A 14597-nucleotide genomic window follows, 5' to 3' on the forward strand; every position below is an offset into this window, starting at 1 on the left:
CTTTTAAATAATTTCTGCACTTAATACTGAAAGCTTAAGAGCAGAGAACAATTAAGTTTCTAGGTCACTAAGAAAGCGCTATTACTGACATTTGTCTAAGTACATATAATTATGCTTCTTAATTGCCAAATATCCTTACACAAAGGAAAACTGCCACAATTTTACTAAATCACTCACTGAAGTACCTTCCACGGATTATTCACAATGACTTGAAAAGAGTTCGTGTCTGCTAATACTCAAACTGCTCCTAATTGCTCCTGGGCAATTGTATTACCAATTATGATCTTCCTATTCATCTGTATAATAACTATTACTATGGCTGATTCTTTTTTAAAAGAGTAATTCCTCTTCTAAAATTAGAAAATGAACATGTTCCCCACAACCACTGTAACAATACGGACTTACTTTTCTTCTCCCCACCAGCCTATCCCTCCGCCCACCTTCTTAATCAATTAGATTTTGTCTTCAGTGAAGTCCTTACTCATACCATTGCTCACTTTTGTTGTCGTTTTCTTACCAATCTGTAACCACTCTTTGCATCTTTGCATGTCATGGATATAATCCCTTTCCCTCTCTTACGCCTTATGAACATGTTCCATTGATCTCCTTTTCTCTATATTAATTTTTTTTTAAATCTATCCCAGTTCAAGACTACACAAACATTATCCTAAAATTTCTAAAATTGTTCAACTCACATAAAATTTATTTTTGGTAATAAATAAAACAATTTTAAGTGATAAGAAAGTATCTTGCCCAAGGTAATTAATAGCATTTTTTCTTTTTTAGTAATAAATAAAACAATTTTAAGTGATAAGAAAGCATCTTGCCCAAGGTAATTAACAGCATTTTTTCTTTTTTAGTAATAAATAAAACAATTTTAAGTGATAAGAAAGTAATCACATAAAATTTATTTTTGTAAATGGTGCAAGATATAGACCCAGCTCCCTTTTCTTCTAAGTGAACAGCCAATTGAAACAGAACTGTTTTTTATTAAATAAACTATACTTTTCTCATAAATACTCAGATATGGTTTTTGGCTCTCATTTCTGTTCTGGTAATCTTTGTCTATTCCTGGGTGATAATTCTTAATTATTAGGAATGACTAGAACAGCAAATTCAGGGATAAACCAGAAAAGTTCTAGTAATTGATGGTTTAAAAGCCCTGCCCCACCAAGGATGCTAACTTGTCTGCCCACTTCTACTTCTGTCCCACTGTGCCTCTATCCATCTCCCACAGACACCCATCATCTTGTTAAACATCAATTGTTCCAACATACCCCTTTTAAACCAAACAGTGGTGTACCCTTGCTCTTAAAGTAAAACCCAGCACCCTGAATAATCTGCCCATTGCTTATTTTCCTATGGTCACCTCATGTCACTCCCCTTCGTATGCATGAGGCTTTGTTCCTGGAATATACTTCGCTTCCTTCTACCTCAAAGGATTTGCACATGCTGTTCCTCTACCTCCAATGGTCTTCCATGCACACATTTAGTAGGATAACCAATTTATTCTTCAAATGTCAGCATCAATTTCTACTTCCTTCCCCTTCCCACCCCCAGGTTTCCAAAACATTAAATTAGGCTACCCTCATTACATTATTTCAAAGAAGCCTATACTTTTTTTTTTTTTTTATTTCTTTTTGGTGCTTTTTAAAAAAGTATTTTTAGAGCAGTTTTAAATTCACAGCAGAACTGAGCAGAAGGTACAGGGATTTCCCATGTACTTCCAATCCCAACACGCGTACACCCTATATATTTTCATAATATATACCTGTAATTATATCATTAATTATAAACTTAATACTTTTCTCCCTTATATAAAGTAAGCCTCAGGAGAACAGAGAATTTTTGTTCTGATCACTCAGGGCAAAGTACCCCAAACTTTTTGCATCATTGGACAAATGTCTCGAAATTATACTTCTTTTCTGTACACCTACTTTCCAGGAGAGCTACATATCAGCGACAAGGGCAAAAAATCTTAAGAGGAAAAGAAGTATGGATAAACTGGAAACCACAAAATGAACACACAATTAAACAGAAGTTGCTAAAAGAAAAAAAAATATAGAAAAGCATTAAAATCAAAAAAAGGAAATTCACCCTGGAATTTTTAAGTTTCTGTACAGTATCTTTCATTTTTTCTTTATAATTCTTTAGCTTCTCTGGAGAATCCACAATTTTTGTTTTCAAACTCTCTTGTACTTCTTTCAAAGAAACTACTGACAATTTTAGTTCATTCTGTTGAGAAAACATATTTACATATTAGATACAATAACAAAATTGTTCACTTACCATTACAATAATGGAAAAGAACAAAGAAACTGGGCCTGTGCTCATTGTAGTGGGGGAAAAATTAAGATCACCTGTTTATTTGTTCCCATTTGTCTATGGGCCAAAGACCGAGCCCCTTAGCAGGACATTCAAGGTCCTTCACTGTGTACTCCTCTGGTCCTCACGGGACCCTCTGCTGCCAGTGCCCTCTGTACCTACAGCCTGCTAATACCAGTCCTGGGTTTGAGCAGATGCACGTGATCTCTCTTTGATCAGTATGGTCCTCATGAATACCATCATGCCACCTTTGTACCGCCCCTGAGTTTCATTAATCCTTGGAAATCCTGCTCCCACTTCCTCTGCGTTCCTTCTATGAACAGCACAATCACTGTACATGCAATGCTATAATTATGTACTTAATCTGTGTGACTGAATTTGACTGCACAGCTTGGGGTGCTGAGAAGTCATCTTTGTTCTCCCAGAACACAGACAAAGCCATGGCACTGAGGAGGCACTTAGTACATGCCGGCTGAATTAAAACCCATTTTCCCTTACTCTCCTGAATTTAAACCATTCAGGGAATTGAGGTGAAGGGCATCGGAGAATTTGGTGAAAATTTTTTTTATAAATCTAAAATTATATAAAAAGATAAAAAATATTCATATGAACATCCTCCCTAAGTATTAGCTGATGAATTGTGTTTACTTTGTTTTGAGATACGATGTATCGATATGGGAAAATTTCCAAGAAATATTAAGTGAAAGAATCAATTACAGATCAACAAACAACACAAGCCAATTTCTAGGAACTAAATAATGAAACAGCAAGAGAACTGCATGAGTCTGCATTAGAGCACATAATGTCATGGAAAGGGATGGGAGGGAGGAGCCTATGGGGGAAGCAGGCCCAGGGAAGAGGGCCTTCTGTGTCTGACTCCCTCTCTCACTGTACATACACGTATGCATACACAAAGGTATGTCATTTGAGTATTTTATAACAGGACTATGTTACTGGACGGCTTCTGTAATTTGTCTACCGATGATTTTCAACTAAAAAGAACCACAAATGATCTTACATTTTGATCAGCTAATCCAGAGGCCAAAATTGAACGTTTGACACAACATATCTGTTATTTCAGCAAATGGCCGTATGTGTTTCATCCTCTACAAAACCAGAGGCCACCCTCCTCACAACGATGTTCACCTTCATTATGTTTCTTCACTTTGTAAGAAGCCTAAACCTGATACTGTAATTACAAAATGATTTTGTTTAACGGTAGATTTAAGTGGGACAGAAAGAAATGAATAAAAACATTGTCAGTACTACTTGCGTGAAAGCATTGCTAATCAAATGAGAGACAGAAAAATAAGGACTATATGACATCAAAGTAAATTTCAGGTGGTTCTAGAGCGTAAGTGTTAATAGGGAAGACATAACAGTACAATGGGGCTAAAAACATGAGAAATAGGACAGGGTTTTCTATGTATAGAATTAAAGCCACAAACCAGAAAGGCCATATTTATAAATTTTACATTAAAAACCTAAGCCTTCTAATGGAAAAAAAAATCATGAATTTAAAAGAGAAGTAGTTAATATCCTCAATTCATAAAGTTCCTTAAAAAAAACAAAAGAAGCCAGGAACATAGGTAGTTTGCAAAATAAGACATAACCACAAACCATTGAATAAGATGTCAAAATCATTAAGAAGCAAAAAAATCAAAATGAAAATGAGGGTTGTTTTTTTTTTTTTTTTTTCTCCTATAAAAGCAACAGAGAAAGCAAACTACAAACCTCCCATTTTGGCAAGATGGTGGGGAAAAGAACACCCCTACTGTGTCGGTAGGAACGTAGACAGGTATCTTTTTAGAAGTCAGTTTGGCAAGGTGGGTCAGTTTTAAATGTGTATTCCCTTTGACCCAGAAATCCTACAAGTAGGAATATGGTCTAAGAAAAAAAGCAGCCCCGTACACAGATCTCGGGATATATGTGTGTGTGTGTGTGTGTGTGTGTGTGTGTAAATGTGCAGTACACACACTGCTGTCCAGTAGCAGAAACATCAGAAGCCAGTGCATATCCACCAACAGGACACCAGAAGGATCTACCTCGGTGTGACGCACAACCATAAGCAGCCGTTAAGACAATGAGGCTCTCCGGTGGTGTGTAAGTATTTATGCTCTTTTGGGTTCAGTGAAAAAAGACAGGTGTGAGACATGAAGAGTCTCACCCCTCTGACGGAACATTGCATATGGCTCTGCATAGAGAAATGTCGTCTATGCACATCTCAGACCATGTGGTGAGCCTTCAGGTGATTTTCACTCTCCTCACACATTTCTGTGTTTCCATTTAAAAAAAAAAACAAAAACAGTAGTCAGCTATTATATTTAACCTGAAAAAAGTTAAACTAGATTCATTTTAAGGAAAAAGGGAGAAACTTTTACTGTAACAACGCACACAGTTAACATACTCCCCCACAGAAAATATTCAAACCGTAAGTCTGGTTATATGAAAAGATGCTTACCAAACGCTTGGTTTTCTCTGAAATATCAGACTTCTTTTGGGAATTTCCATCCTGGAGCACTATCTAAGGAAAAAAGCCAACAATTGTTTCCTGTGATGATCCAAAACAAATTTAAATTTAGCTTCTCAGTGCTTTCTCATAAAATAAAGGTAAGGAAGGAGAGGAGTTAAATGGATTAGAGCAGATATTCTCAAACTTTCTGTTTACGATGCCCCAGGCCACAAGAAATACCTAAAGTTTCCTTTAGTAAGCAGTGGAGTCCAAGTACTGTGTAAGTCCTCGAGTCCTAACAACTTAGTAGCTCTTTGAAAACGTCATGCATACAAACTGGAAAAAAATAATGTTTATTTCATTCTTAAATAACCACAACTACTTCTAAGTTGGATGGGTCCTATTGGGCACTGCACTAATTCACAAAGGTTGGAACCAGACTGGACAAAGACTTCCTCATTTCCTGTTCTGTGAGGTTGTTCAGGTACTGGTTCTTCACCAGAACAAAAGCCAGAACCCAGGTTCACAAAGATACGAATGGAAGGCGCCGGAGCTGCTGGAACTGTGGACTGCCTTGAGCCAGGAGTTCAAGCAGAGCACAATGTGCTGACCATCAGTTTCCCGTGAAATTTTAAAATATCCTGAAGTGCCCCCCCCCGCAGGGTTTCCTGCCAAGTCCACGGTGCTTCCTTACAGTTTGGGAACAGCAAGTTTAGAAAAAGGCAAATCCTAAAAAATTCTAGTCAACAAGACAGCACAGAACTTGGGCGACACAAATAGATAACCACACGTGACAGAAGTTTACATCCGTGACAAGGAGCACAAATGGGCACAGCAACATACCCTAGAGCTTTTGTAACTAAAAGTAATGTGCTCTTACCGCTCCCATCCACAAAAAAAAAAAAAAGTTTGTTTTTTTAAGCAAACAACTATGAAAATACAATGAAACCTCACTCATATGGAGTCGAGAGGCCAGGAGGGGAGCACTCACCCTGCAGTAGGCCCAGTGGACTCCAAGGGACCTCATCAACTAGGCCCCCGCCCAGGGCAAGAGGTCCCCCACGTCTCTACAGGAAAGCCACTACCCCGTAGTTTCCCCAGTGAGAAACCATCACCACCCTCGTGCTAGGTTAGTCTTTTCAGACCCCAAGAAAGGCGGTTCTCTTAGCGTTCTCGAAGTTCTAGCATAGCAATTACTTTCCCGTGCTTTCTGCTCGTGTTCCCTAGCTTTGAGCAAAAACAAAGTGTCTAAAAGGGAGAATTTTTTGTGATATAATGAATCAGACTCTGTGTTTGGACTGTTGCTTTTCTTCCAAGGACTCTGATTCTAAACAACCCCTCCCAACCTCCTCCTCCTCCCCCATAAAATAACATCTCTCTCCTTTGTTTGTTGGACTCGCCTATGATTTCTCCTGCAGCTCACTTGTACCAAATCGCAATTCTCTGCTATTCCCAAATAAACCCATTTTTGCTGATAAGATAACTGGCTGTTTAATTTTTAAGGTCAACACAGCTGATACCGTTTTTTGACGAAATTCTTGATTCAGTGACTGCTGCAGCTCCTGAATATCATCCGAAAGCTGCTTGAACTCTGCTTGCTCTTCAACTGGAACAGAACTAAACATAGCAAAACAGATGAAAATAACATATATCGAGTCCTTAACTCTGCAAGGCCAAAATAGTCTCTGTCCTCAAATGACTCAAGTGAAAAAAACAAAAAACTGTCTTTCATGTTTCTGAATTCTCACCCTTCCACGTGACAGAGATTTAAAATAGATGACCTGGCTTCCGCAACACAGAAAATAAAGATCCGATGAGCTCCTTCAGCCTTCCGCCAGCGAGTCCGCATATGGACTCATCTGCATTCGTACCTGCCTTTTCTAACTTGGCTCCTAATACAAGCAGTGGGACATTCCCTTCCTGTCCAGTGCCAGCTCCCGCCTGGCTCCTCTCCTCGCCTCCCTCTCCTACATCAGCCACTCCCTTCGCTCTGCCCATCCGTCCTAACAGCTCCTACCTGTGTAAGTCTCTACCGTGCACATGGTTCTCAACTTCTGTTTTGAGACATGGCACAGAATTATGGTTTTAATGATCATTTCCCTGACTGCTAATGAATTTAATAATCTTTACCTATTTTTAATTATCTATTTGTAGTCATTCTTCTGTAAATCCCCTGTTCTTAGCCTTTGCCCATTTTTCTATTATCCTTTTGCCCTTGGTTTCTCCACGTGTTAGGAATATTACACAGGCTTTCTCACTAGGGACGGTGCTGCTCTGCTGCGTAGGCGACAAATACCCACACCCCACTTTGTCATTTATCTCTTAACTTCATTTACATTAAATTTACCTGTCAGATTTTAGTATCTGCCTCCTGTTCCCAGTCTTTGCAGCCTACTGCTGTCCTGAGACACGCTATACCAGAGCAGGTTAGGAAAGCTCTCCAGTGAAACAAAGAAACTCAGAGCCAGCAAGAAAGTACAAGGGATAGAAAATCCTTCTGCTCAAAATCGATCTTTCTGGCCAAAAACTCATAACTCCAATGGGACCAATGAGGCAAAACAAAACAAAGCTCTCTTAACAGAATTAACTGGCTTTAAGAAAGAAAGAAAGTGCACTTAATTACTGCTCACCTATACAAGATAACTACTTCCAGACATAACTTAGGAGGTAAGTTAATGGCTTTAAACATCTCATGCTAATTCACTAATAACAAGAATAAAGTAAAAGAACATATGATACACTAACAGTTAGAAAGAAGGAGAACGAGTTTTTCTTTCTCTGGAACAGATAAACTTAAAAAGTCTGCTATTTAGTGAGGAAGAAGAAGGAGACTTGAGGTATCCTGCAGGGTTGTCAAATACTATTCATGATTCATTCTGCATCTTGAAATTATACTCATTTAATTTGTAAAACTCCTACTTACTCAAGTCTCTCCAATTTCATTAATGCTTCCTGGTGTGCAGTATTTAACTGGTGCATTTTGTCCAGAGAAGATTTCTATCAAAGCAATTTTCATATTAGTGCTTTTCAACACAAACACAACAACATGTGTTTAAAAAAAAAAAAAATCTACCGGTACACACTGCAAAATGCTTAGTCCTCAGCTTTCACCATCAGAATTAAGATATGTTTAAGAGAGAACAGGCATTTGTGATGAGTGAATGAGGAATTTACTTATTCACACATAAATGCTGAGTCCTTACATAGTCAGGTACTGGGCTAAGTGCCAAGAATAATACCTAAGAAGTAGTAGTTATAGTTGGGACTTAAGTAGCTCATTCTCCTCGAAGGGTCAGATACATGCATTAAGTCCACAAACCAACTTGCTACAGGACTAAAGATAACGACACCAGCCAACCAGGGTAATGGCTGGGGAGGAACATCACGGGATGCTTCGTGAATATGATAGACGTCTGAGCTGTGTCTTAAAAGAATGAGGAAAAATTATCCAAGCAAAATTGTATGTTTCTGTGTGTTAGCAAATCCACATGAAGCTTTGGAGAGTGTGTGATGTTTGGGAAGTTTAAGCTTGACGATTTGTACAAGGAAGTTTCTATCTAAACAACTCAGTGTCGCTGGAGGGGAAGTTCTAATAGTCTGGTGTTACTTTGGCACTTTACTAAGAATATGATAACCCAAAACTGGGACAGATGGAAACGAATCACATGGATGACCCGTAATCTTTCCAAATTCTCTAAACTGTTGACGAAATGAGTTTCCATCTGTTAAAGTGATTTACTTGGACTGGATCTTATAATGCAATGTTGGGCCAGCATGATAAACAAAACATCATTTTAGGCCATTCTTTAGAAAGCAAACATAAACCTCAAATATCTCAATTAAATAAAGAACACTACAGTATAACTCCAAAGGAAAAAACATGCATTTGTCACTATTTCTCCCCTTACATAACGTAATATAGAAAAAGGAGCCTCAGCTTTAAGATTAGAACAAAAAACCCCAGCCTTTCCCTAATGCTATCCAATAGCAAAGAAAATCTCATTCTGATACATGCTTTCCATTAACAAAAATCTGCAACTTACATAAGTATTAAAATAAATGATTCTAATAGCCATATGACAGTTATCTGCGACTACTATTTCAAAATAGTTTAGTAGTTCATAAGTGATATTACTAATCTGTTATGTGACTCAAAAATATACTTAAATCTTACATATTGCCAAAGAAATTCCATATATATCTCACGGCATGCTTCTCTGAAGTGAATGAAGTTGATAATGCCACTTAAAAACCGACTTGTCCGTTTTGCCTCTAAAACAGAAAGCAAGACTTCTTAAGTAAATCTTTGAAACAATGTAAAAATAAAAATTCATCCTCTCCCACGATATATTTTGCTCATAGAGCATAGAACAAAACTGCGTGCATGCTATAATTAACCAAAGCGCAAAAAATGTGCTCTAATATAAAGATCAGAATTATCTTTGCATTAATAACTTAAAAAAAAAAAGGTAAACCATTTTTGGCCAAGAGAGAATAATAAGGAACAGACTTATTCTCCCATCTAAAACAACAAGAAAACCAGATAAAATACACAAAGTAAAAAATTTCAGGCACCAGACGACTGGCAGTACAGGACAGCCATCCATAAGAGAGACAAATGAGGTGATCTTTGGCCAGTGATAACCCTGGAACAACTGCCAACAGCAGGAAGTATCCCAGGAGGGATGTGGCCTCAACCCCAGGAGCAGAAGATCACAGGCTACCCTGCTGAAGACAAGATCAAATTTATAATCCAAAGGCATGTGGGCATATGCAGCCACACATACAGAAGAAACAATCAGTCATCAGTTTGTGGGATGCAGCTAAAGCTGACAAAAGGGAAATTTATAGCACTAAACACCTGTATTAGGAAAGAAGAAAAGTCAAATGAACTTCCTCAGCTTCTACCTAAAACAAGGGGGTGGGGGAGGGAGGAAACAGCAAATCCAAACTACACATGAAAGAAAGGAATAGCAATGTAAGCACAGAAAACAGTAGAACAGAAACATAAATAAAATACAGAAAAACCAATGAAACCAAAAGCTGTTCTTTGAAAGGATAAACAAAATTGATAAGCCTCTGGCCAGACTGGTCTGGGAAAACTACAAGAGTGAAAAAACAAATGAAAAACATCAGAATGAGAGAGGGGACATCACTCCTGAACCCCAAGACTGTTAAAGATGATGCAGGAAGGGGCGCCTGGGTGGCTCCGTGGGTTAAGCCTCTGCCTTTGGCTCAGGTCATGGCCTCAGGGTCCTGGGATCGAGCCCCGCATCAGGCTCTCTGCTCAGCGGGGAGCCTGCTTCCCCCCTCTCTCTGCCTGCCTCTCTGCCTACTCATGATCTCTCTCTCTAATAAATAAAATATTTTAAAAAAAGATACAGGAAAATTATGAACAACTTTATGTTAATAAACTTGCCAACTGAAAAGAAGTGGACAAATTCCCTGAAAAAAGGAAACACCAAAGCTCACTCAGGAGCTCTGGCAGTCAACCGCCAGCATTTCATATTATCAGTGTTTGGATGTGTGCTATTCTAATAGGTGTGTGGTGGTTGATCAACTGATTTTTGACAAAACTGCCACAGTAATTCAATGGGAAAAAGAAGAATCTTTTCCATAAGTAGTGCTGAAATAATTTGATAACTATATGCAAAAAAGAAAAAACTATAAAAAAGAAAGACCCTGACCTTACAACATATATAAAAATTCAAGTGTTAAATAACAAAAGCCAGAACAATATGCTTGGGGCACCTGGGTTGCTCAGTCAGTTAAGCGTCCGACACTTGATTTTGGCTCAGGTCATGATCTCAGCATTGTGAGATCCAACCCAACGAACCTCAAGGAGATTCTCCCTCTATCCCTCCCTTCCCCGCTTCACATACACACTCTCGCTCGCTCTTTCTCATAAGTAAATAAATAATAAATAAATAAAACTATGATACGCTTAAAACATATGAGTAAAATCTTAGCATCTCTGAGGCCAAGATTTCTTAACAGTACAAACCAAAAATGGTTTTATGAATCACTTTTATGAAAACAAAAAACAATGATTAGAATCTCCAAAATGGAAATATATTTTGCTCTTCAAAGGACACTGTCACAATCTTCAAAAGGCAAGTAATAGATCGGGAGAAAACATCTGCATAATCCCTATCTGATAAACTATGTGTTTTTATAACATCTGAAGAAGACTTATAATTCAATAATAAGACAAACAATTCCAAAAACAAAACAACAACAATAACAACACCACTAGGGTGCCTGGCTGCCTCGGTCGGGGGAGCATGTGACTCTTAATCTCAGGGTTATGGGTTTTAGCCCCACAATGGGTGCAGAGATTACTTAAAAAAACAAAATCTTAAAAAAATGATTCAAAAAGACCCTTCACCAAAGAAAATATACAGATAGCAAATAAGCATATGGAAATAATGCTGCTTTTAGTCATCAGGGAAATAAAAATTAAAACCATGAGATACAGTGATACAGTCACTAGAATGGCTAAAATTAAAACTTTCCAATATCAGTGCAGGGGAGGACGTGGAGCAATTGAACCTAACAGATGCTGTGGATGGTATGAGGCCGCCATGTTAGAAAATAGTTCGGCAGTTTCTTAAAACGTTAAGAATATACTGAACACCTGAGCCATTATTTCTACTGCTAGGTAGAAATGAAAACACATAACCTCAGGAAGACTGTAACCTACATTCAGAGCAGCCTTGTTCACAATGGCCAGAATGTGGAAACAGTCCAAATGTCTACCAATTGGTCACCGGGTAAATAAATCACAGTTTTTATTTACAATAGAGTACTATTCCAAAATAAAAAGAAACGAATTACTGATAAACGCAACGAACATGGATGAATCTCGGAAGCATTCGGCTAAGTTAAGACACCAGACACAAAAGAATACAGACTATTATTTCATTGACATCAACTATCAGACAAGTCAAGAAACAACAGTGACAGAAAGCAGATCAGTGGTTGCCAGGGAAGAGGGCTCGGTCAGAAATAATCAGCTACGAGGGGACCCGAGGGAGCTTTTGTAGGGCCATCGAAATTTCCACCCAGGATCGTGGCAGTGGCTATACAACCATGTACCTCTTGTTAAAATTCATTTAGTTACACATTTAAAATTGTTGAAATTTTATTTTGTGTAAATTATAGATCCATAAACAAAACAAAAAGGTAGATCAGAAAGAGGGAAAAAACATTTTTAAATAGCACACTGAATCTCTTGCAACATAAAATAACTTGATGTATAAATATCAGAGTCAAAAGAATTAAGGGACATTTAAATAAAGTTAAGACAAATTGACATGTTAATATCATATCAAGACTATTCTTATCACTGTTAAAAGATATTTTCTTCAGAGTAAAAAGCAATTGCTACATTGGAGCAAATTGGTATGATGAATCCACAATCCAGTTGCATATTACTCATACTCATGCTGTCAAATTTATAGGATGTCTTTTAAATGTAAGAAGTTAAGAAAAATGGATCAGAAAAACAGCTTTCCTATGGACCTTCAAGGGAAAACAATTCCAGTAATAGGATATGAAAAAACTCATACTTAAAATTGACCTTCTAAAGCCAATTTTTTCTACATTTATTGATGGAGAAGTAGAATATTAAAGTCAAATATTAAAAATTGTTTTGAATTCTCACTTACTTGGATATAGAATGTCAGCAATCTCAAAGTCATTCACCCGACAGACGGGCAGAAAGGAGTCCCTTAAAGATGAAGTGGACAAAGGATATTTTAAGTTATATATAAACCATTTGATATAAACATTTTATTTTCCAAGAGATTCCTGGATATGTTTCTCAATGTCCAAAGACCAAGTCAGAAGTCTACTACCAAGCAAAACTCTGTAGCACAGAGTTTTGTATTCTGTTCCCTACACCAGTATTCAAGCAATGCCAAGGTATAGTTATAAATTCTAACAAGCAACACACTTTTGGAGGTACTAGGACCCTTTAAAAACTCAAAACCTCCAAACAATTTTAGATTCACAACATCTTAAAATTCCACTGAAAGCAGAATTGAAAGTGCCACAGAGGGAAGTAATTAGTTCTATTTGAAGGAAGTCTACAATTTTCAGTGTACTGATGGAGTGGAGAGGGAGCTGACAGAAATTCTTTCTCCAAGAAAATCCTGTCATTAAGGAAGCTTAATGCAAAGAAAACAATGAATGTTTATAGTCTCGGAAAAATAAAACCCCTTACTCACAGATGAATAAATAAGTTGCTGACTGGTAAGAAGCCTTCCATGATATGTGGATACATGACTTCTGAGTTCACTGGCATCTAAACATAATATCACAAGACCTAAGTTACACATTGATTAGATAAAATGAGAAAAATCTTCAACCTCAAAATTACCTTCTCTTCCCTTTAAGCAGGCTCCCTAAATTCATGATCCTTAAATCAAGAGTCATACACTCCCCTGAGCACCCCCTGTTAATCATAAATTAAGGTCAAAATAACATTTATCATTAAATGTTAAAAACTTAGTTAACAATAAAGATCCTAGCACAAAACTAGAGTCGTTACTAATAATGCTAGCTAGGTTCACAGTACATGCTCAGTAAGGATTTTTTAAATGAATGAACAAAGGGGTAAAGTCAGCATTTACTACGTCAGGAACTATGTTGAGAATTTTACATGTGTTCTTATTTAATTTTCATAACTACCCTAAAACACTGTGTCATTTAAGTCTTTTAGTACTGTTGTCTTACTAAAGCTATCAATGTATGCCACTATTATGCCTAAGATTTTTCTGCAAGTGACATTAATTTTACATAAGCCTTTGGATTTTGTTAAAGTTGAGAACTTCCTATCCTGAAACCAGTATGCCGTGTGAACAAGGCAAATGCAGCAAAACAAAGTAATTTTGCCTCATCTGAAACGCACCATATAAAAATGCTCCAGCCGAATTCCATATACTATTTGCAAGGCTCTCATGTAGATCATGTGCAAGACTTCAGGCTACAACAGAAAAACAACCTTTTAGTACTCCGATGCATGACTCTCCAGCGGAATCACCATCAGCTGCCACTGTAGACAACGGATGCAAAGAATAGAGTAATAAAATTACTCAATTTCTCTTGAAATATTTTATTTTTCCAAATTTTAAAATACCTGTGTACTTGCCAGTTTGCTCAGGTGTAATAAGTGCTCAGTAAGATCAGCTGTTTAAGCTTACATGCAGAATGAGAGCAAGTATACCCAAAATCTATCCAAGCAATCCATCCGCATCAGGGAAGACGGTCTAGTCTTTCAAAATAGATTGCAGGCACGAGGCAGACATAATGGCACGCTGAGAGTGTTTTTGTTTTTGTTTTCGTTTTTTTTTTTTAAGATCATGGGCAAACTTATTTCGTGCTTGAGATGTTAATTTTTCCTGAGATGTTAAAGTTTAAGTGAACACTATAATCCTGGGGGTATAAATTTAATAGAGTAGCAAGGCATTTTCAAAAGTTTTCTCTTTTAATTCAGGAGCTGCCAAATACTGGCCTGTAGAACTTGTTCTGATTCATATGCAAGTTCATTTATTCTGAGATTATTCCTTCCATTTTAAAGAATTAAAAAGGGACTGAGATCAAAAAGTTTGAGTTCTACACCATTAGATCGGGTTTTATTATGTTATCACTTCAAGATGAGCACAGGAAAATGGAAGGAGACTTTGGGATTTTCTGTGACATATAAATAGTTCATTTTTGCGTTTAATAACTAAAGAAATAAGAATGACTTGTCAAAACAAGTCAATCCCCCCCTTGGGGCATAATGCAAGAAAATTAATCTGTAAGCTTCCAAAGA

General features: G+C 37.4%; 1 protein-coding gene across 2 annotated transcripts in view; it reads right to left on the reverse strand.

Moving 5' to 3' along the window:
* NUF2 (NUF2 component of NDC80 kinetochore complex) overlaps positions 1-14597 on the reverse strand; it is a 29572-nt gene that overhangs the window by 10756 nt on the left and 4219 nt on the right. For both annotated transcript variants that reach the window (XM_047705210.1, XM_047705211.1), the window contains exons 3-10: positions 13692-13766; positions 13009-13085; positions 12448-12509; positions 8952-9049; positions 7701-7774; positions 6298-6394; positions 4787-4849; positions 2098-2235 (exon numbers count right to left, since the gene is read on the reverse strand). In XM_047705210.1, coding sequence (XP_047561166.1) covers positions 2098-2235; positions 4787-4849; positions 6298-6394; positions 7701-7774; positions 8952-9049; positions 12448-12509; positions 13009-13085; positions 13692-13766 — 684 coding nt within the window. The remainder of the gene's footprint in view (positions 1-2097; positions 2236-4786; positions 4850-6297; positions 6395-7700; positions 7775-8951; positions 9050-12447; positions 12510-13008; positions 13086-13691; positions 13767-14597) is intronic.

Source organism: Lutra lutra, chromosome 15, assembly GCF_902655055.1.
Source record: "Lutra lutra chromosome 15, mLutLut1.2, whole genome shotgun sequence".
In the NCBI taxonomy this organism is placed as follows: domain Eukaryota; kingdom Metazoa; phylum Chordata; class Mammalia; order Carnivora; family Mustelidae; genus Lutra; species Lutra lutra.